The sequence below is a fragment of the Platichthys flesus genome, chromosome 13 (assembly GCF_949316205.1).
Source record: "Platichthys flesus chromosome 13, fPlaFle2.1, whole genome shotgun sequence".
Taxonomy (NCBI): Eukaryota; Metazoa; Chordata; class Actinopteri; order Pleuronectiformes; family Pleuronectidae; genus Platichthys; species Platichthys flesus.
The window spans coordinates 4,170,239-4,194,356 of record NC_084957.1 but is presented as its reverse complement, the minus strand read 5'-3'; the positions used below and the strand labels follow the sequence as shown (position 1 = coordinate 4,194,356).

The window sequence follows — 24,118 nt, the reverse complement described above, 5'->3', positions numbered from 1 at the left end:
GTTAGAGTGTTTCCTCATACCCAAAGAAGGTGAAGGAACGTCTGGGTGAGGATTTTTTTGTCATGATCCTTGAAGACCTACCAAGCCCCCCCCCCCCCTCCCCACACACACACACACCTTCAGATATACACCATGAAGCCATTTATCCTGACTGACTCTGGAGTTGATCGGAAGCAGTTTGCATCTCCAAGGTGAGAAATCTGAGAGTGAGTTAGAGTTGAAACAGTATTTCTACAGTGAGGACAGTAGATTGGACGATAAGAACATTGTGTCTCTGTGATAGGTGAGTTCTAACCAGCTCTGATTGCTGCAAAATTCCACAAAGGCTGCACCCCTGTGATATTCTGGTTGATAACAACGTGCCTTTAGAGCCCTTTGAGAGTTGTCTTGTCTTTGTATTTTGCCTTCATACTTGTTGTGGTAATTTGAAAGAAAAGAAACTGCATAATAATAATTATGTTTATATTCTTATGTTTCCCACATAGGTCACGTAAAGAGCTGACAGTGCTTTTGCTGACTGATTGTGTTTTTTTTATTATGAACTGTGCATTATTGCAATATTTGTTTCAGATAAAATAGTAAACATTAGTGATGAAAGGAATCAAGTCTCATTTGTACAATCTGAGAGTCTCTGCCACCACCTAGCTGTGATCAGAAGAACTACAGGTGCAGGTACTGGTCATAGCCATATCCCAGCTGTGCGTGTTTACACAATCACAAAGTCACAACAAATAGTTGTCAATACACATTATGTGTGTATATATAAACAACTTGATTTTTAAATCAAGCATTGCAAGTATACTTCATGTATATATAATCAATCTCAGTCACCATACGATAACCGTTATGGTATATATACTGATTAGTTACACCTGTGTTTACCTTCTATTTCATGTCAAGATGAAGGCTGTGAAAAACATTTTTTTATTAAGTACTATAGCTCATGTTTATCTCCATACAAAGATTTAATGAGATACAGTTTCGAAAAACGTGCACCTGCATTCAGATGTCACGAGGGGACTCTAAAACAACATTGTATAAAATATTATTAAGAGTATTAAGTCAAAAAAATGAAAAGTGAAAATAAAAATTGATTAAAAAAAGTATGAAGTGTATTGTTCATAGAAATAAAAACTGAAATGAGAATAAAATAAGCATAACATGAGCGATGAGACTAATATTGAACAAAAGTGCCATCATGTAATGTTATATTTAACCTGATATTGAAATCAAATTTAAAATACATACATCAATGTGTGTGTTCCCCTTGTACATGAGAAATGTTGGATTAGAAATAATTTCTAAATAAATAAAGCCTTGATTTAATGGAGTTCTTTCATCCTGAATCGTTGGCTATAGCAGGAACAGTTACCTTCCTCCCTGTGTGGCCACTTTGAACACTGCACTTCCTGGTTGGTCGGTTTCAAGGCTCCCTAAAAGTCTGTGAAGTTCAACTAGACTCTTCGCACTAAATTAAACTTTTACTTACAACCATCTTAACGTGCACGTGTCCCCCCCCAACAGCGGTTAATGAAATTGTCGTGTGTTTTCCCTCTCGCACACACTTTGGACGAACAGGGGAAACTTATCACAGTGAATTAGAGTCAAAGCACCAGAGACACTCACGCTCGACACAAGGAAACGAGCTGCAGCTGAAGTGAGTGCACGAGCCTCACATCCTGTATTGTGACTTTAAGACCGGGGCTTCCTTGAAACCGCCCGGCTCCGCGTTAGCGTGAGCAAACTTGTGCACCGTAACTTTTTGTACTCGGGAACTTTTTAACGAACAGGTATTTATTTGCGCTTTAGCTCTTCTCTCTTCTCTCGCTCGGTTCTTCTTCTTCTTCGCAGCAGAATGCGTGTTTGCAGACGGGGAGCGGCCGCGCTGACATGTATGTTGTCAATCTGGCCCTAACCGCTGGGAGCTGACTTCTGCACATTAACGCTAAAAAAGACACAAACAAAACAAAACAACACAACGCGGTGCTGCGAGAGCGACGGACCCAATGGACCCTTCTCCGTCCATTATAACGCAAGTGACCAGGGAGGAGGAGGAGGAAGACGCTCGCGGTGAGGAAGGTGAGTGGGGGGGGGGGGGGGGGGGGGAAGTTTACTGGAAGTTTTCAGCTGCGCATGACACTGTGACCGGGACACGGGACACTCGGGGCGGAGAGGGGTCACTGCTGTCAGCTGCTGCTCCCACAGACCCACCTACACTGGTTCCAGTTAGACACAACCACATACTGGTGGGTAGAAAACCCACCAGTCCCACCAGCAGCCCCCGGGTTCTTCTCACTGTTCGGACCCGGCTCTGGGTGCACTGTCCCCGGTGTAGGCCCCATCTGTGGAAAGCAGCTGTCTTACATGGAATACAAAGTAATGCAAATGTGATTTAAGCATCTGAAGCTGAAAGTTGTGTTGCGCAAAGTTTGCTTTGAGTAATGCGACCATTCCATGGGGGCGGGGCCACAGCCGCTGACAGCTGACTGTCATTGTGGTTTATGGACGTCAAGCTACTTCAGCTCATTATTGATTCATTCACTTTCACAAACTGGCTGCACAGAGGAGGCTCTGACGTCCTGGTGAAGTCTGACATGATGTGTGTGATTGTTGTAGTGATCGGAAAACAGGCTGTTGGCCTTGAAGCTATGATCCATGTCAGCAGGGTCAATGTGAAGCTGCAAGCATTCTCATGTTCAGGTCAGAGGTCACCGAGAGGGTCATTCCTAAAGCTTTAGCGTTTTGTTTCTTGAAATAGCCGTTCATGGTGGATTGGAAGGTCTGCCGCGTATTAGATACAGTAAAATGAGAATAGATAAGATATGATTAGATGAGATGAGGTCAAATAAGTCATATAATGAGATGTGATACAATAAGATGCTGGATCCTTTCAGCCTCTCTGTTTTAACAACAAGATATTTGCCTGTTTTCATCTGCGGAGAATCGGTTTATTTTAGAAGCTGCATCAGTGATGGTGTTGACATCAAATTTATAAATTCTACTGGTTATTACATGCAAAAATCGCCCCTAGTCCTACAGCAAATATCAATAAAGTGTTTGAATGAGAGGTCACCTTGGGCCAGAAGACATCAATGACCTTTAACAAGAGCTGCTTTCACTGGAGATGCTCAGCTGACTAGAAACACAGCACCACAAACCTGTGTGATGTTGATGCTAGAGAAGAGGCCATTGATAAAGATCTAGCCTCTATATCTGTTGTGGAAGTATGTTGATGAGTCTACTGTGTGCAGTAACTTACTGGTGGAGTACAATTACTCTGGTTATTGATCATCTCACTTACAGTAGGTCGGAGCACGATGGCCTGTGTTTGACCCCGATCTCCTCTCCAAATATTTATTTATTTGTGTATTTCTTAGCGTTTTAACCATTTCTAATACATGTAAAATTGATGAGCCCTAATTCTTGCAACTGCTAATAAAAGTGCCACCTAGTGTTCTCCCAAATAGAAGGGATAGATCCAGCGGTCACTGACAGATGAAATATGATTGTATTCTATACTTTAAATCAAAGAGCTTTAAGTAAACAAGGAATGACTTAATGGACATATAATTGGACCCTTATGGCCCCAGATTTAGAAAAGTCCTACTTGTCCCAGTGTAACCAGTGTCTCCGAACAGATCCCAGACGCCTGTGTAAGCCTGAGTTTTATGTGTGTGCTTTGGCTTCTTCCCACAGCCACAAGCACAAAGGTTAAGCATCAGATGTGCTGCTGTCACCCATTTGGCTGTGGGTTACTGTCTGGTAATAAGCAGTGGGGGGAAATGAGAACAAATCTCCAGTAAGATCTACGAGTGTAGCTCCAGGACTTAATGATATCATATCTAACAATACTCCAATTCAAATGTTACCATCCTGTCACCAGACACAGACATGAGACCAGTGGTGGTTGAATGAAAGAAAAACAGCATGAGATGACGCTCTGAATCTGTAAGTTAGATGTTTAGTCAGGAGGTGGCAGCAGCGTCCAGCTCAGCCAACTCAAGCCAGGGTCTGGGTTAACGTTCTCTTGGCCCAGAGGTCATGAGCCCCCGAACAGGGCGCTAGTCCAGAAGAGGGGCTGGAGGAAAAGGGACGGTTGTCTCTGCAGCCAAATAACGACATCAAGAATCCTTGAAAACTAATGAAACTTTATTTAAAAACTTTTTTTCCCAAACACCCACTCAGCCTTGAGGTTAATACTTTGTTTGATGGCTTATTTATCACACACATCTTCTTCTTCTTCTACCATGTGTAGTTTTATGGGTATAATTATGGTGCTATTAATGTGTATTTATAGTTAATATCCTCTTTCCATCATCGTTTTCTGTTCCATCTGTCCACTGACGTCAACTCTAACTTTTAAGTATAATAACTACTTCTTGTTTTTTTAGCCTTGGCTTGGGACAGTGTGTCAAGTGAATATTTTTCCGACGTGAATTTCTCAAGACCTTGAGCTGACCTGAGAACGCCGTGGCCACCATGAACCTCCCGCGCCATTTGCCGCGCAGGGGTGTGAAGCAAGTTGTCAGGTCGTAACAGAGTATCGGTTGTCAAAGTGGTGGAGAGTCGGTCGTGGGAGGCCGTCGCTCCTGCTGCATCTGGATCGGAATAGAAGCAGCCGAGCACACTGGCATGCCTTGCCCGAAAAGGGTCCCAGATAAGCCCGCTTTCAGCTAAGCAGGCTAAAACATGCTGATGTGGCGTGAGGTTGTTGCTGCCGCTTGGAAATGCTGTAACCTCATTATCAGTGTCTGAGCCTCTTGGACGGGGAGGTGTGAGGAATGTCGCAGGAGTCTGCTTCGTGCTCATTCCTGCCACCTATTCACACACGATTAAACAAAGAGCTGCAGCTGAGAAATGGAGCTACGATCCCAGCAGTGTGATTAGCATGTCACTGTTATAACAGGCACTGGTGTGAGAGACCTTACCTGCTGTAGCTCCGCTGCCTGTGGCACATTTGACTTAACTGGGTTTGCCATCTGCTTTTTAAAATGCGGGTGCAGAGGACTTTGGTCAGCGTGTCCCTGAACTACCAGTGAACTGTCGGGTTTAAGAGGTTTCCCTTGGTCCTGTTGCAACATGGGGCTGCTCAGTAAAACGCTGTTTATGCTGCTTCAGGCTATTTTGGGGGATAACCAAAAGTTTAAAGTAAACTACCAGACAGAAGTTTGGGAGCTAAGGTAGAATTGGTGCTTTACAGCTCTTGTTACATGCAAATGCAATTCAATTAATTGAGTGATTATTAATTAATTAATTTAGTAGTGTACAGTCATCTGTCACCCCCAGTCTCAAGGGCCTATCACCCACTTCTATCTACAGCTAATTGGTATTTATTTACGTTTTGGAAACAAAGCCATTGCTGTGACTCCAGCGAACTATGATGAGACTCGTCCATGAGGTCTGAAGATCTTCAGGGCCTGACTTGCCTCTGTTAAGATCAGTGTTCACGATTCTACGAAAAGAAACAAGTTTCATCCAAAATTAACACAGAGGCTCATCTCAGCTGTTTCCCCTCAGGGTGGAACCTTTTGGATTGTTTGTAAACTCACATCCGTTTTTTTAATCTTACTTTAAAACTAGTTGACCGATCCAAAACATTTAAATGTGACAACTAATCAAAAATAGAAAAAATAAAATTTAGAAAGGGTCAAATACTCTGGTTGGTTTGATTTTGGTGACCTCTTTTTATTTTGGACCTGAAGTCCGTCCATAAGGAGCCAGTGTCTGTTCAGGCCCGCATTCTGTTGATGTTGACATTTGCAATGTAGACCTGATGGTTCGGGGGCTTTGGGAATGACACGATGTTGCAAAGTGTAAAGTGTCAGCGGCTTAATTTAGTTCACTTTTCTCCGGGTGCACTGGGAAACATTTCTGCGCAGTGTCCACACGCTGCTGAGCCGGTTCCTGCTGCCGAGTGGAGGTTCAACACGGCTTTTGCCCGGCCGGTTTTCTTTGAGGCCTGGTCTGCGTATGTCGCACACGTATAGATAATCTCACCATTAACCGCTGTCAGCAGCTGCTCTGCTCGTCTATTTTTGGAGCTCTGATGTGTAACTTCAGAAGTGGTAATGCACCGGTCCGCGCGACGTCTCTTAACACTCGGGCTTCACCTGCCCGGTTCCCTCGCCACACGTGTTTGCACACAAACCTTTCATCTTGGGACCAGGAAGCATGTCGGTGCCATAATGACCTGCTCTCCAGAGGCTTCGTCCATTTTAAGCTCCAGTTGATTGAAGCAGTCATCAGTGACAAGTCCATAGGGAACAACACAGGCGAAGAGAAAGGCTAACAGTGTTTTTAATGAGCTGAGGTACATTGATAAATGTACACTAGGATTTAAGTGCTGTAATATGTCATTACGCTAGTTTCTACGCTTTACGCTAATAAATAAGTGTAATCAAAGCAGTTTATGGGTTAAGAACAGAGGATGTGGAACCTTGTTAAGCAATAGTAGGCACATTTTGATTTGTGAATATGGGCGATGCAAATAAAATGTATTGATTGAATTTGAAAAACAATGAAACAATTGAAAGTGAAAACAATTTCAACATTTACTTAATAATAATAATAATAATAATAATAATAATACAAATTTGGCTTTAAATGGCTGGGTTTATTCATCCAGGTGAACAGTAAACATACAACACAGGGCTCTTATTAGCGACTAATTGATTATTGATTTAATCTGACAATTACTTTTTATGTTTACAGATTTTTTTAGTATTATAAAAGTATTGATTAAAAATAATTTAAAATTAAAAAATCTTGAGGTCCAAGTTTGAGCTTTTACTATAACCATGGACAGAGAAAAACCACAATTCCTTCTTGCTTTAATTAAGTTCAGATTATTTCATGTGACTCTGATTTGATGATACGTCCAGTATTCTTCTGTATCAACTGCCGGCTCCTCTGTTTGTTGATCACTCAACCACCGGCACTACTTCTGCAATCATCACACATTTACACCCAAAGCGGGCTGCCAGGTCCGTGACGCGCCTCACGCTGAGGCTACAGATTTAGTCCTGTCTGAGTGGCTTGCTAATGTCCCAGCTGACAGCTCTGAATGGTCATCAGGCCTCAGCTGGTTTCTCCGAGTTTTTCTTTCTTTCTAAATACCAGCTCTCATCACGCTGACACCAGCTGGTGTTGTTCTCTAGCTGTTGTTACATGGGTTAGTGAAGTCGAGACGAAATGTAAACTAGTATACAATACGTGTGTTTTTATACATGTCATCATCACAAAGTTCAAACCTTTTATTTTGAAAAAAAACACAACTTTACTTTTGTTTTCACAAATATTCAGCAAACGTTTGTGGTTTATCAGATAAATATTTATTCAATAGTATTCAACAGCTATTTGTCAATAGAAATACTTACTAAGTGATGCTTCTATACAGGCGTTATGCATGCCTTAGAGAAACAATCAAATGAATCAAATTTATGGAATGTAACAATAATAACATACACCAGGATGTTGTCACCTGATTGATTTTGTGGGCTGAAACGTACACGTTTGCTCTATTATGCAATGTGTTTTAACCTTTTGCTATCCATCTGAAATAGCCGGAGACAGACTTTACACCGAACACAGCAGGGGTCCGGCTGACATGAGCTGCTGCCCGGATCAGATACCCTGGGCGAGCACTGTGGATCCAGCCCGTTGCCAGATGTGACTTAACCCATATCGAACATATAAACCCTACATTGTCCATTGAGTTTCATTATAACTATAGTTATTGCCTGATATGATCTTGTGCGCTGAAGAATGATCACAGTCAGTTCCACAGATTTTAATTTGAGATGAAAGAACAGTGGTCTCAGTTTCAGCCACTTCCCTAAATCTATTGATTTTGATGAATGTGGAATCAGTACAGTATGTCCATCATCTCCTTTATAACCCTGTTCCCTCTCTCGTTCTGCTTCAGGTGCCCACACAGTTCCCCCGTCGAGGAAGCCTCGCAGCAGAGGCCTTTTCCACAGTCTCTTCTGCTGCCTGTGTCGCAAAGAATCAGAGCCGACTCCCGTGAGGAACAATGTCCCCTTACTGGAAGAAAATGGGACTCAGTCAAAAGTAAGTTCCTTTGGCAACATCCCTCTCCAGCTCCTCCTAACGAGATTGACTTTCTCTCGCCCTCCTCCTCGCTCGTCTGTCGAGCAGCATGTGGTCCGCGCTGATTGACAGCCATGTGACGCCTGAAACACATGTGTTCTTGGCTCAAAGCTGTCGGTGTTTACTCACCTCTCCTGTGCCGAGAAGTAGCGTGCAGCAGCATTTCAAAATGTACTCTGTGCTCAGGCATCAATCAAAACGACCAAGAAGTGCAGGAGTTAGGAGTAAATGTTAGAGGAAGATCGCTGCTCAGGAGACATCCTTTGGCTTAGAAAACTATGATACAGATCAGATATCAGGCATGATTCGATTAATTTTAGAAACTGATAACTGATCCATTACTACACAGTTCATGTGTGAAGGGTGTTTAAATATGAACAAAATGTTAATAGGGTTTGGATGTTTACGTTTGTGGAATGGTGCTTAATCCACCAGTGACACTACTCCTTTAATTATCTTTTTTGGGATCATACTTCCCACAGCACAAGTGATTATAGTTATGGAAAACAACTTGGCTTTAGTCGGTTATGGTCTGAAGATCAAGTAGTGAAGATCTTCTCAGGTGTCAGTTTCAGATTTATGCCTGACTTCAGCCTTTTATAGAGATTTGATATTCCAGAAGTTATTTGTCACTTCTTTCCAAGCCCCCAAAATAAATTGCTTGGTCTCTGGTGAAGGAAGGGGGGGGGGGGGGGGGGGGGTCGAGTCAAGCGCTAGTCTCAGCTTTGGTTGTGACAACCTGTCATGTCATCGTGCATGCTGCTCCTGTTGCTGTTACTCTCTCAGGCTCCTCAGTGCCTCCCCCTTCCAGCCATGTGAATCTCCACTCTGAATGGACCCTGACAGTTACCCCCCGCTCTGCTGGACTTGTACTCCGCAGGATCCTTAGTCAGGGCAACATCCTGACCCAATGCATGGAGGATAAACTTTAAGCAAACATAGCCTGACAAAGCATTTCACGATGTATTTGGAAAACTCTGAGCAAGTTAAAGTCTCTGGAGAAGGGGAGCCATCAGCGGAAGTCATGCTTGCAGAACAATGCCAAGTTCCCGATTTGACAGAAGCTGCAGATGTAACCAACCTTTCGAAAGGAAGAGCCGAACTTGGCATGAACGTCCTTGTGGAATACACAGAGCAAGTTGTCAGCAGGGTTATGGACCAGTCTCTCCTTTGCATGGAGCCCTGCAGGACGAGTGGAGATGAGGCTGAATACAGCAGATATTGCAACGGACACGCTGAGAGCTTTGAGCAATATTCAGCAACCAACATATTGTTCGAATCCGAGCAAACCCTCGATAAGTGCGAGACGTCGAGGTTAAGCCAACCGTTTAATGAATGTGCTCAACACTGCGAGTGTTTTAAACCTTCCAAGTCCGCTGAGCACGGTGCTAATCATAGCGTAGCTTGCAACAAATGCTGTCCGTGCTGTGAACACTGGGCAGAGCACCTCGGACTATTTCAGCAATGCAAGCCCCCCGGTCCACAGTTAGAGTCTCTCGACTTTGAGCGAGACCAATTGGCAATAAAATGTGACAGTTTAGGGCTCTGTGAAATGTCTGATTTCATAGCGGAGAGCAATGAGCAGCTGGAGTTACTCCGACAATACGAGTCTCCTGATCGGCAGAGCGAGTGCTCCGACTCGGACCCGGACACAGCCACAGAGGACTCTGAACAATGTGAAGTGGGTGGTTTTCAACCCAACCTCTGTGATTCAGTGGACTCACGGGACTGTGGCACTGAACTCTGTGAGTATGATGAAATGCAAATTGAGTACGCAAATGCTGACGAGGAGGATGAGGATGATGATGATGATGAAGATGAAGAAGAGAGCTACCCATGTGAACAAAATGAAACTGAGGTCGGACTATTTGAAGATGTAAATTCATCACATTTGAATGAGCAGGTTCCTGTTTGCTTTGATGACCGTGAACATGTCAGTTTTGAGGACACTGAAGAACTCTCTATGCAAACTCCGACATTAGACATGTCAGCTAATGACTGTGAGATGTGTAGAAGCGAAGAGTACGAACCCACGCAGCCGTGTGCAACTTCCGACAAAACCTCCGACGGCTTTTACGCCGAAGAAGACAGTTTCTCTGATTGCTCCTCAACTGAAACAAAATCCTTTAAGACCTGTCCCGATGGCAGCATCCCGTCGGACCCCTGCTCCGATTCATCTGGTGAATCTGAAAAGGGAGTTCAGGGGGAGTCAAGCGATGAGCAGACGCAGTGGGAATCGTTTGAAGACGATGAAGAAACAGAACAAGGGCACGCTAACGAAAGTGATGAGGATGAAAAGAAAACACCCGCTGCGGTTGATATTGTTATCGGGGATTACTTTGATTTATTCGACAGAGCCGACCATTACGCATTTGCACCGAAGCGCCATTACATCTCCTGCTTTGAAGGTGGGGATGTACACGAAGGCCTGAACCTTGAAAAAGAGGCTGCGAGATGTGCTGCCAAAAATGCGTTTGCCTACGCGGAAGCCAGTGAGGAAATGAAGATCCAGGAAGCAGGGGTCTGTCCTGAAGAAGCATGTGATGCAAGTGAAAGAGATGATTGTGAGTCAGAGATAAACCCCGAAGACTTGATCATAGATTCCGAGTCAGGTTTAGCAGAATATGACGAGGTTGAGGAAGACGAGAGTGAAGCCTGTGAACTTTACACAGAGGATCACGAGGAAGCAGAGGAAGACGAAGGAGCCTTTGATGGAGAAACAGCTGAGGGCCATGTTTCTGAAATCTGCGACGAAGAGGAAGACGAAGAGGAAGAAGAGATCTGCCTGTCCTCTGGTCATGAGGAGAGCATGTCTGCACCATGTGCCGAGAACATCTCCGTTGAAGGTGATGCGTATGAAGAGGAGGTCTGTCAATGCCTTGACGACAGTGCCTCTTCAATCGATCTTTGCAGAAGAGATGACGAGTCGGAGCCCGACGATAGAACAGCTATCGCCTGTTCCGAAATGGAGCCATATTGGTGGCTTATAGATAATGAATGTGTTGAAGAGGCGTTTGAACCAGGTGTTGAGGATTACTATGCCTATCAGATTCAAAGTGCTCAGTCATCTGTTAAACAAGCCCTGAAGGGCCTTATTACCGAGTCCCCGACCCCTGGAGCTGGTCCAGCGGAGAGCGAAGCCGTCGGATTGGCAGTTAGTGAAGATATTGAACTGAGCGAGAACTCGGCCAGCTGCTCTGCTGCGGAAGAAACGGCCAATAACATAACTCCGAAATCGGACAACGACATCTCATCCGGAACGTGGTATCCTCTAGATATCATCCACAGCGTTGTCCCTGAACATGCCAAACCGGAGGGAGGCGATGCACAGACGGAGGAAAACGACTCCGAACAGGGCAGAGATTCAGAGGAAGAGGACAGTGAGGACGAATCCTCTGAGGCCTGCGACTGCGAATACTGCATTCCACCAACCGAGCAGGTATTGCACCTCAACTGCAAAGCATCGAAGGACTGATGAGAGCTTTCAGAAGTGGGGCTGAAATACCGGGGGGGGGGGCTATTTTTACAGCTCTAAGGCGCTGCTTTCAACCGTGGCAGTGAATAAGTTACAGGAGATCTTCACTTGGCAGATTGTCTGGTATCTGTGTCAAACTCCAGCTCTGCCATTATCCTCACGTGGCAGCTCGCTGTGCACAGACAAACACACGCAGCGGGATACAGACGCTCATGCCAACTTGTTTTTAGAATCATAATCACACTAACAAACACTGATGTCTGGCAACTTGTTGAAGGATGGGGCCCAGTATGAGGATATCATACATGCTCACTCAACATTGCAGCAGCTGTAGCATCCAAGGTTTCTTGTAACCCTTCACCGAAACAACACAACACAAGCAAGTGTCTCTTAAATGACAAGAAACACACACACACACCCAATGAATAGTATGTGTCCTACATATTGATATTCAACTTTCTCAGGTTTCAATTTAATAACCTACAAAGCATAGCTGCTGCTCATGTTGTGGGCTTCAATGCCAAAAGAACTTTCTTCGAGTTTTCCATTAATGAGCTTAAGTTCTAAAACTAAATTTGTTTGTCTTCAGGTTCCAGCAAAACCTCTGCTCTCACGGATTCAATCGAACGACACGGGGAAGATCTGTGTGGTCATTGATTTGGATGAAACACTAGTCCATAGTTCATTTAAGGTAAGTTTGCCCGTGTGACCTACTTTCTCTTTGTTAATGGAGCTGCTCCAGTGTGGATTTGTTGGGGGCAGATGCTATTTACTGATACTGGGGGAGTAAAAAAATGACCCGTTGCATGAGCCAACTTTAATATTTAACCTGTTACTGTTATTGTTCAGGCTGCAGATATGTTTTATTGAAATTAGGATATAGATCGATTTGTGATGGGTTATAGACAAAGAAAGGAGGAGGGTTCGATCAAGGGTTTTTGTCACATTTTGCTTTTAAGTATAAATGAAAACTAGAAAATTCATCATGGACACATGGATCCTTTTTGAAGCCGTCATATTAAGGAGCTAATATATATTTATATATGGCAAAGAAATTGACAATGACTCCTATGATGTTGTTTTCAAGGCCCTTGGACAAATAATGATAGTTTTTTTGCAATATAACATTGACATTATTATAAATAACTATAAACAATAAGAGAACAAACACAACCAAATATATAGAATAATGTTATTCAAGTATAATGTAAACATGAATACACATCTTTTCTACATGGTTTATTCTGTAAAATATGTGAAATAAAAGCTATTGGCAACAAAAACAAACGGCGACACTCATATATCTGTGAAAGTCTCATAACCATATCATCAATCACCCATTTTGTTGGTGGATATCTTACAGTTATGTTTGTAGAATATATTTCCATCAGACATACTGTTTACAATGACTTAAGAGTCAGCTTGTTGAAACCAGAAATATGAAAATACTTGTCCTCTCCAGTTGGAAAACTGTCCATTCTGATTTTACATCTCCACGCTGTGTTGAGTATATATGTGATTTTAGTATTGGTAAAAGATTCATATATGGAGTATATGTCTAGTCCATTCATCTCAGTGTCGTTGTGTCCGACCTGTGTGGGCGTGATACATTGTTGTCTCCCACCAGTATATTTAAAGGGTTTCTCATGGTTTAAAAATAATCTTCCTTCCAGGAAGGCCCAGGATTATGTATCATAAATACATACTTTATCATAAATCTAAAGAGCATTACCACTTTTGAAAGGCTACAGGAGCTTTATTGCGTGTGCTGGTTTGTGCCAGTTGTGCAAGTTTTCCACTCCATCTCCACTTGGCACACAAAGCGACACGTTGTTGTGTTTCTTGGCCGGGAGCCGTCACTTCCTGGAGTTGTCAGGTTGCCAGGCAAATGGCAGATACTCGAGGAAGTTGCTATTCTCAACCGAGAAATAATCCTGGGTGTAATCTTCACAGCCTGTTGTTTAGATTCTATGGTTTGTATACAGGATAAACAGGGGTAAGCATTTTAATGAGGGAGCCTCAGAGGAGCTGGGAGGTAGATGTTTTTAACCTCAACCAGAGGGTGAGAGCTGAAGTGATGTGACCGGCTGCACAGACACAAGAATGGGTTCAGTCTTCTCCTCTGATTCTGGACAAGTTACAGACTCACTGCTTTTCCCCCAAATCCTGAACTTAGACATTATCAACAAGATGAGATAAAATAAGATAAGATAAACTTTATTGATTCCTCAACAGGGAAATTCAGTTGGTAGAGCAGCAGACAGTCAAAATAAAGTAGACAAGAGAACATGTGAAAGTAAAGAATAGAAAGAAATAGGCAATAAAGTTAATAAGTACATTATATACACCTTTACACTACTTTTCTAATTTTTATTTGTAGAGAAATGCACTGAAGGAAAGTGCAGTGGCACAAGAGGATTGCATGACGATGTGTGTGTATATGTTGAAATAAACAAACACATATAGACTGTTATATATGCGTTGGCAGATATGTTATACAATGTGAATATGAATGTAATATGAATTTATTGTAGTGAAACATGAATGTTATCAAGTGCTAAACACTGGAGTTGAGTCAGATTTGGTTTCTGGTGTAATAGACAGTTACAGACACTTTTGATTGCATACAAGTTATTGTTTGCCTGTTTTTACAAGGGTGCTCATCGAGTATATCTGCTATTCGATTCCATGTTGACTGTCAAAGCAAACAAACCACGTGCCAACTTATGGTAGACATAAATAGCAGTATAGGATTTGCACTGTATCACTTTGCATTTTAGGAGGCACCTGACAGGAGCGGACTCGTATGTCAAATATACATTAGCTGTTGATTTTCTGGTTCATCTGCAGGACCCACCTGCGTCTTAAATCCAAGATCTCTTAAAATAATAATGATAACTCAATTTAATGAGAGTTCAAAGAACCATCTTCAATGACCTGTCATATCAATATGTTCTTCTTTTTCAAAAATGGCTTTTGATTACAAATACCGGTGTAAATATTGTACTTTCAAATAAGAAAAATGACAATTACAAATATTTCAAACTGTAATCTTAAACAATACGGTTGTAGTGTTAACACGCTTTCATATATTATATATTATATTGTTCCTTGAAATAACTGGTGTCCTTTTGTTTAGCTTGATGCCTTTTAAGGGAACATTCAGAGAAAACAAATCTCTGCCAACAGTCAAGTCTCCTGTGTCACGACAAATTATGTAATGAATGCCATGTGGTGTTTGGTCCTTCTCAGGTCACTGCCTGTCCTAAAGGATGTCACTGGATATGGCTGCTCGCTATGTGTAAACAGGGTCAGGGTCTGTTAACCCCGTGTTTAACACAAGGTGGATAACAGAACTCATTATTACTCTGACACGTAAAGATAGCTTCATGAAACATGGAAGAAGAGAGTAGAGATGTGCAACTCGCTTTTTAAGAAACAAAATGATAAAACTGTCAAAATAAAACAATTAAGGTGCAAAATCTATATTAAAAGTATTTTATATTGACCTTAAGTCATGTCATTGGGAAACTGTATTCAATCTGTTGCTGTCAGACCATCCTGCTCTTGTAAACCTCTGTCTTATTACAGCTTCAGACTGCTAATTTTATACTAATGCAACCCTCAACTAAGGATGTAAACTAAACACATCAACAAATATTTTGTTTTCAAATCAAACATTCCTTTAGAATATCGTTTTTATTTTTTGAATCAGGAGAATATAGTGCATTTGAAACCTTTGTTCCTGTTCAGATCACACAGATGTGTTGAGTGAGCTGGTGTTTGTGTTGTGGTGTTTGTTTAAACCAGTGACTCACACAGATTGCTCGCATTCAAACAAACAAAGAAATCTCTTCATTTCACAAGCTGTATTTTTATGAGAATAAAGCTAAAGAAAACAGTTTTAGGAATAAGCACCAAGGACAACCAATGCTCCTGTTTAACCAGCACACAGATGTAACAAACAATATACAGTCGCAATTGAAAGCTTCCCACACAATATTTTAGTATTTCTTTATTTGTGAAACCTAAACTAAAGGCAGACTGATAGTCCACTGTAAATTTTATTGTTGCCTTAAAATTGTTGCCTTGTAATTTACCACTTTATAAATGTTATATTACGACTTTATTACTGAAATAATAGTTTTTCTTCAACATGACCCGAACATGCAGAGAGCTGCTGGTGTAGAAAGTTAAACACTAAACCCTGGATTTGGTTTTAATTTGAAAATGTGCTTTTGTTTGATTTCACACATTCCTCTGGCAGTTGTTTATATTAGATTATGTTATTAGATATTATGTTATTTAATATAGATTTTCTAAAACATTGGATCAGTTGGCGAAGGACAGAAGCTAAACCAGAACTGTTTATTAATTATGGATGTAGACTCACACTTTGGGCCAGTGAATAAAAACGATATCAATAATTATTGCAGTATAAATTTCATTTATAGTAATAAAATAAAAGTTTTATAAAGAAATAATAATGTGGCACCTCCCGTGGTGTTTACGACTCAGACCTTACCTCCATCTGAGAAGCATATTTCAGGGGTGAGAACTGCCCGAAAATAAATCATATATTTTTTATGAGCCTTGTCACTTTCGGGTCGAGCCTGTATTTCAATGATGGAATTGACGAGAGTGGTATTATGAGCCGTGTTGTGTGACTGTGAAGTCGCTGAGGTGGCGTCTGGGAGTCTCTTTGACACATCTCCACTTCTGACTCACTAGCATCATGCTCATCTCTGCACAGTGTGGATTTTTATTATATGGAAACTGTGATTAACGCTCCTCTTTTTGTTTTCTACAGCCAGTGAACAATGCTGACTTTATCATTCCAGTGGAAATCGATGGAACAGTTCACCAGGTATGCACTGTTTAAACAAGCAGGACTGATTATGAGCACTTCACATTGCTGCACTGCACAAACACACATAGAAAGCAGGGTTTGGCTCAAACACCACCTCCATGACCTAAGTCAGGAAGGTTTACAAGCTCTCTGGATTAGGATTCAGACTTTATACCCGGACTCCGGTTTGCACTGGAAACACTGGGCTGGTGCCCTGACAGCGCTGCGGCCCTGTCTGTTGATGGCTCCGAGCAGCAGGTGGCTATTTCAGTGGGCTGACGAAATGACGAAACCCTGGCAGGCTTCTCAGAAACCGCCGGCCATCAATCAGTTCCTCGGCGCATGTTGTGCCCTGCTCATTGGTGCCCGGGGGACGGCGGTGGCTGTAAATGGTAACTGCAAGCTGTTGTGCTGTGCCCCCCCCCTAGAAGACAGAGGAGCTCTGGTGCCCACAGGGCCTGGGTCTGGTTCAAGTAATCCAGGATAGGCTTGTTTTAGTGGGGAAAGCCTGTTCAGGACGACTTGGTTCGGAAACAAGGCCGCCAGCAACCTAGTGCAAGTAGATCCCAAAACATTACAACTTATATTTATTAATGTCGCAATATACAATTATCACAAGTGGGTCACACTATCCACTATTTCTATATGTACATGCACACAACTGAATTGTAAGGTTTGGTGCAGGGGCTTTACTCCATGTGCAGATACATTTCTTCTGAATAAACTAGGCCTGAAATAAGATTAGATCTCAGTGTTTCCCCCAGTAAATGTCTCAGTCAAGGTGGTAAGCAGGTGGCGGTGCTGTTGGCGCGGCGCGTAGCGGCGCGGCGAAAATTTTTGGGGGTATTTTGCTCAAAGATGCCAGTACGCATTAATGAAATAAACAACTGTTTATTTCAATATAAATAAACAACAGTAGGTACAAATGTTGTGGAAAACATGCAGGCACTACAAAATAGGGTTTAAGCCGGTTTTTAAGAAAAATCAAGCTGCCTCGGAAGATGACAGTTTGTGATGTCGGATTCCGTTCAAATTAACCGCCTATTCATTGTGGACGGCAAGAAAAAAAAAGTTTTCGCGCATGCGCACCTGATTCTGTATGATTTAACATGTACGCAAATAAGCATCATTCTTTGTGCCTTATTTACGTAAATGGTATGCCACATAAGCCTTTACGTTACATATCATTCATGGACCAATTAAAATCGAGATATTACTAGACATTTACGCAGCTTAAGGCCAATGTATGCTACTCCGAGTCCGTTGCGGACTGACGGAGCGGACGGACCCTTTTCGATTTATAGTTCTACGAGCCTTTTTGTTGTGAAAACAATTCACCGCCAGAACAGTAGATGGCGCAACTGAAGTCGAGCTTAGAGAAGCCTACCTCATGAGGTATATAGAAGAAGTCCACGCTGGTTTATTTACGTCCTCCCGGCTCCTCACACACAGTGAACGATGGCAGCTAACAGAAAAAGGATGTTGATGACGCGACAGTTTTTGCTGAATAAAGTGACACCCAGCGGGTCATAATGCTTATGTTATCGTGTCTTAACGCAGCGGTTCCCCGGTCTTGTTTCCAAACTGCGTTGCTAATTCAACAGCTGCAACAGCTTGAAGCTACACGGAGGCAGCTAGCTTCCCCCCAGCTTCCACACACAGTCAGCAGGGACACCCGATACTAACTACTACCGTTAGTTAGTATCGATCTAAAGTGTTTGCTTCTAACCTGACGGTGTTTGAGAGAGTGTCATGAGCCGTGGGATTAAAGTCAGCGGGTTTTTGCGCTGTTCCCTCCGCAGTTAGCATGGTGGTTAGCCCGCTAGCCTCGTTATGAAAGTTCGTTATAACCGTATGTGACCGTACACACGTGCCGTAAGTGCTCTAACCAGCCACCGTCAGCCGGACAACGCCGCTGGCTTAACACACTTGTCACATTAATTATAGAGTCGTAGTTGTGATTTTGGTTTATTGTGATGTAGGGAATGGAACAGGAAGTTTCCATTCCGAAATGCTGGCGTTAGCGGACCAATCACAGCCAAGGGCTATCCGTGGGCTCTCCGCCATTTCGACGTGTAGTTAGAAAAAGGAGAGCTGCACGAAAAGCTCTCCGAGGAGCCGCGGAGAGGCACGGAGAGGGCGTTCCACGTTGGAGAAGGCGGTCCTATCTGTCCGTTATGCTGTAGTCCTACATAATGATGAATGCTGTCTTTTATTTTTAAGTTGAATAGAAGTAGTACCGGTAGTTTGAATCGGCGAAGGTTTGACTTGTTGCCTTACGTTTATTCTGCCCTCGGTGTGAGGGACGGGTCCGTTAAGTCGATGGATGCGATGTTTAATCATTTAGACCAAACTACAGTAGGCTACGGGCAAACCTGAAGTCACCGTCGTGACATTTCATATACGTCCCGTCTGTGTGTGTGAGTGAGTGAGTGAGTGAGTGAGAGAGAGAGAAAGAAAGAAAGAAAGAAAGAAAGGGAGGAACTTATTTGAAATCGGCCGTGCGTGCCTGTTTGTTGTTTATTGTTTTTGATTTAACAATATATAGGTTTAGAGAAATCTGGCTTTCAGAACTCAGTGCCTACCCACTCACTGACCTCACCGCACGTCACTTGCGGTAGATTGACAGGTGACTATGATAGACTATGCAACAATATAATCAACCACCAGATGTCGCCGTCTCAATTACACTCAAAAAACTTTATTCGCACGACTAATGTTGTAAACAGTATTACCTGAGTATTATCAATGCCATTTTTTTTTTTTTTCAACTTTTTTTTTTTTTTTTTTTTTTTTTTCAATACATTGGTAGTCAAGGCGGGGCCCTAGTCTTGTTAAGGCGGCCGCCTTAACAAGATAGTGCTGGGGGAAACCCTGGATCTCTTATTCTTACATTCCTTAAACTGTGCAGTTTAAGTATTAAAATATCCTGGATCTTAACTGTTTAACTTAAGTTAAACAGGTTCTTCCCTGAAACATACCGCTTCCTACCAGCAATAAAATCAGTTCAGTAGTTTCTGCAAATTCCTGCTCAACAAGCAGCGATAAAAACACAACACAAGGTAACAACTGAGGCCTGTTCAACTCCAGCTGTGTTTTTCATCTCCTGTTCCCTTTGTGTGTCCGACCAGGTGTACGTGTTGAAGAGACCCCACGTGGACGAGTTCCTCAAGAGGATGGGGGAATTGTTCGAGTGCGTTTTGTTCACCGCCAGTTTAGCCAAGGTCAGACTTCTGCTGTGTGACACATGAACACTGTTGTGGATGAATCGATCCAGTTTGTTGTGTAAAGCGACACCTGTTGTTTCATTCTGCTCCGAATTACGAAGCTGTGTGTGTGTGTGTGTGTGTGTGCAGTTTATAAGTGACCCTTCCTCATACGCCTTGACACATAAAGAGATATTTACGATACCTCTCAGGGAATCCACGTTTAACCTCAACATTTACCTCAAACTGCTTCGGCCCGAGTTGATCTGGTGTGAGTCATTACGTCACCCACTTTTGCACATGAAGCCGTCATGGGAACATCTGAGATCGTGTCAGAAATCGAATGCTGCTCTTCCGCTTCTCACGTTTACGAGCTTAAACGTTGCAGATATCACTTCTCTATGAATCACACGTATGTCAGTGCTCACATGGGGCAGTGAAACCTGATGCAGCCTATAACGTTCAGTATGGCTGACATAGTGCTTAAGTCTTAAAATACATGTTGTAAATCTGATGAATCATTTTTAAAACAGCTTGTAAAATGTAGAATAACTGAATATTGGAAAATATCCAGGTTTAAGTTACAGTTGGGTTGAATATTACTATTAAAAACTAACAACCTGCCTGATACAAACACAAAACATTGTTGACAAGCTAGTGCCAGATTCAGTATTTCCCTCAGGAACTAGGAGGAGACCAAAAAAGAGCAATAAGATCTGATGAAGTTACCTTCATCAGATCACATGACTCCAATTTAACACTAATGATGATTTGTACTTATCTGTCCACAATGTGTTTACACAACTAACACAAAAATCAAAGTATTCTGTGTGTTTTTTATCTATCATGCACAGTAACCTCGTGCTAGTTGATGTAAAGCAATTAAATTCCACTCGTCTTCTGTTTCTCCGTAGTATGCAGATCCCGTGTCCGACCTGTTGGACAAGTGGGGGGCCTTCAGGAGCCGTCTCTTCCGGGAGTCCTGCGTCTTCCACAAAGGGAACTACGTAAAAGACCTGAGCCGTTTGGGCCGAGACCTCAACAAGGTCATCATCATCGACAACTCTCCGGCCTCCTACGTCTTCCATCCCGACAACGCTGTACGCTTTTCATATTTACCTTCTGCAATATGCTGACATACATTATGAATGTGATTGAAAGACATGTACCAGTAGTTTTCTAATTCCACAATGCCCTATGTTTCTCGAAGGTTCCTGTCGTATCCTGGTTTGATGACATGTCCGACACCGAGCTCCTCGATCTCATCCCTTTCTTTGAGAGACTAAGCACAGTGGACGACGTCTACGATATTCTGAAGCAGGAGAGGACTTCGAGTTAACAGATGCAGGGCGCTAGGATGACATCGATCACCAGTGGCTGTCGTCACGGGGGCCACGGGGGCCGCTGGGCCACAGGTCCCACGCCGGCCTCCCACTACAAGGACCATACTGCAAAAAAAAAAAAAAAAAAGATACCTGTCATTTAATCTAATATTCTTATTGTATAGTGCATTAAAAAAAGTCACAGTAATCCTGTAGCTGGGTTCAGTGACAGTTATGTAATCCCCGGTGACAGATTTTTCTTTTTTTTTTAATTAATCATGGACTTTAAATGACTTCTGCAGAAATCATTTGCACTGCAGCGAGAGAGCGTGACTGTTGTCATTGTGTTGACAGCAGCGGTTTGTGTACATGATCAGACACGACAATAGAACCGGTCTCATGTTTTTATGTCGAGGCTGAACGGTGGACGAACAGGTTTGACTCCTGATCACCGCCAGTTGTGCCGTTCAGCGCCAAATCAAACCACATCACGTCATTTTCATGTCAGTACGATGCAGCGTTCATATCTGAGGCGCTCACACAGAATACAACAGGTCGTCAGAGACACTTGAATCTCATTGAGCTTATTTCCCCCAGATAGGTTTACATAGGTGGAATAATTTATCAAATTGTTTTGTGGCTCGTTTCACTACAAAATGCACATTTTGACATGTGCCAAACATTTACTGTGACTAGGTTTTTGGTGTCAAGATAATATACAGAATTCTTTGCTATTAAACAGAAAAGATCCAGAAACTAAAATCATGAGTATTAGTCCTTATTCACTACAATACATGAATATGATTTAATAACTATATAAAGTAAAATTACTAAAACCTAATTATGAACGTGTAATAAATCTTTTAATATGTAGTCTTATGCCCAAAGTATGGCAGAGTATTAGGGCCATGTTGTAAAATAAATAAATATTGAAGATATCAATAATAATGTTGTAATTTTACCAGAATAAAGTCGTAAATAAATCTCCAAATGAGATTGGTTCGAGTTTTTCTTGTTTTTAATCTCGTAATTAAATGCTATAGTATTCTGCCTTTATTCTTGTAAAATTTATATTTGAACTTATTTCTCATAAAATGGCGACTTATTTAGTAAAATTGCAACTTTATTCTTATATATTTATGACTCAATTCTTGTAATACTACACTGTTATTTTTGTTAAATTGCAACTTAATTCTCACAAAATTACAACTTTATTCTTGTGATTTTACAATTTTATTCTTTTTATGCGACAACTTTATTCTCGTAAAAATGCCTTTTATTGCAAATTTTCTACTTTACTCTTGTAATTTTATGAGTTTTCTCCCAAATCCGACTTTGTTCTCATAATATTACGACTTCTCTAAATCTCTGAATTTGTTTTTTTCAACATGACCCTGATACTGCGTCGTACAACACACCATCATCTATCTACACAATCTGAGACAATATGGAACTGTACACATTAGAGCAGGGTTGAGTTGAACAGACTGAGTTGCCACTGATCTTTTATACACAGACGAGTTCCCCTGAAGACAAAGTGTAGTTATTTTTGTACATACAGTAAATCAGACTGTTAGGCAATCATTGTGACTTGGTTTTAATCCTATTTGATGTAATATTATTTTATCCTTTTGGAGATTTTTAGCTGAATTGGCCACACCCCCCTGTGTGTGGCCCCCCCCTTTCGATAATGCATTAACTGTTAATGCGTGACCTGCTAAGGGCGCCTGAGGTAAATGAGTGGTTTGATTTTGAAAGCACACTTTGACGCCTCCTGTTGGTAAACTTGAATACAAACCTTTTTGTGTGTGAGGCCCCAGCAGAGTCCAGTGTCCTTCCTGATCTGTGTGTAAATTCAGTTTCTGAGAGGAAACTCGTGCCAAACATGTTGGATCACCCTGCTTCACTTTGCCTCAGCCTGGAGCGAGTGTTTATATAAGTGTGTGAGAGTGTGTGTGTGTGTGGTTTGCAGGGTGTGTACTTACATGAGAATTCAAAAAAACGAGATGCTTTGACAAGTCATGAGAAACATAACCTTATTCTTGGAATAATGATTTACTTTCTTTTTTTTACTGTATTATACAACCAGAGTATTAGCGTTATGCCTTGTGTTTCCAAAAAAAAAAAAGAAGTTTTAAATAAAGTAAATTGCTGCTGACAATGGTTAGGATTGCAAAAAAAGACAAATATTTCTACCTTCTACCATCAATAAAGCATGTTTTATTGAAACGGGTCTTATTTCACTTCAGTACTTATTCCCCCCCGACATACCTGATGCTCAACACAACGTGGAGAGGGGGAAACAAGTCCAATGGAATAATGGAATATGGCACAGAGTTGATATGAAAACATCATTCACCAATAAGTTCAAATGAAAAACCCACTCAACACATGTCAGCAAATGTAGCTGGTTGTCAATCAAGGTGATCAAGAAATTTTCATGATTTTTTTTTTGGCCCAATGTATTAACATCACAAGCCCCTTGCTACGTTTTTTTCTATTTTTTTTAATTACAAAATTTCATCAAAACGTACAAATATAATTTCTAAACAATGGAGAAGTGATGAGAAGAGACTGAGATTAGAGCTGCTGCCCGGATCTAAACCTTTAATTTGATGGGGATATGAAGGGGGGGGGGGCAATTATAATGTGTGTCCTGCAGTGGAATCATGTGACGCGTGATGTCACTGCTATTTGGATGAAAAACTGACACAACAGACACAACACCATGCTCAGATATTATACAGGATGGAAATCAGGTTATATTGAACTAGATATTTGAAATGTTCTCTGAGTCTAACCATTCCCACTACAGAAGCCTTTTAATTTTACAATATTTATATCAGACCTTATTGGCACAAATACACCATCAGCCGGAGCCTTCATAACACAGTAACGGTCACAACACTTCCACACACACACACACAACAATTATTTACAATCAACTGCACTTAAATATAACCACAGAGGAACTGCTCTGTGAAACAGCTTCACACACGACACATTTTATATAACATGAATCTCAATCCTCGAATACATCGAACTGCATCACAAACCCTGTTTCAACCTCTTAGTTTGACTTTGTGTAAATAACAACGTCGATGTCCCAACGTGAGTTTGTGTGGACGACAGAGAGAAGACGTCACTCAGGCATCAC

The 24,118-nt window shown here is 41.9% G+C and overlaps 2 protein-coding genes and 1 long non-coding RNA gene across 11 annotated transcripts in view; 1 reads left to right on the top strand and 2 right to left on the bottom strand.

The window, feature by feature from the left end:
• The window catches only part of LOC133967311 (uncharacterized), an 8,402-nt gene extending 3,357 nt beyond the window's left edge, over window positions 1-5,045 (bottom strand). The window contains exons 1-2 of the long non-coding RNA XR_009924029.1: window positions 4,929-5,045; window positions 2,264-4,818 (exon numbers count right to left, since the gene is read on the bottom strand). This is a non-coding gene — a long non-coding RNA (uncharacterized LOC133967311). The remainder of the gene's footprint in view (window positions 1-2,263; window positions 4,819-4,928) is intronic.
• On the top strand, window positions 1,426-23,194 carry ctdsp1 (CTD (carboxy-terminal domain, RNA polymerase II, polypeptide A) small phosphatase 1). 2 transcript variants are annotated; one of them, XM_062402691.1, is made up of 7 exons: window positions 1,426-2,079; window positions 7,925-8,070; window positions 12,174-12,275; window positions 16,395-16,451; window positions 19,565-19,657; window positions 20,554-20,739; window positions 20,850-23,194. In XM_062402691.1, exons 1-7 carry the CDS (start codon window positions 2,007-2,009, stop codon window positions 20,976-20,978), a joined length of 786 nt encoding a protein of 261 aa, XP_062258675.1. In that variant the 5' UTR covers window positions 1,426-2,006; the 3' UTR covers window positions 20,979-23,194. The 2 variants fall into 2 exon arrangements, with proteins under 2 accessions (XP_062258675.1, XP_062258674.1); XM_062402690.1 differs by lacking the exons at window positions 1,426-2,079; window positions 7,925-8,070 and adding an exon at window positions 8,862-11,548.
• obsl1b (obscurin like cytoskeletal adaptor 1b) overlaps window positions 23,159-24,118 on the bottom strand; it is a 31,280-nt gene continuing 30,320 nt past the window's right edge. For all 8 annotated transcript variants that reach the window (XM_062402681.1, XM_062402684.1, XM_062402682.1 and 5 more), the window contains one exon: window positions 23,159-24,118. In XM_062402681.1, the coding sequence (XP_062258665.1) occupies window positions 24,108-24,118 (11 nt within the window). In that variant the 3' untranslated portion in view covers window positions 23,159-24,107.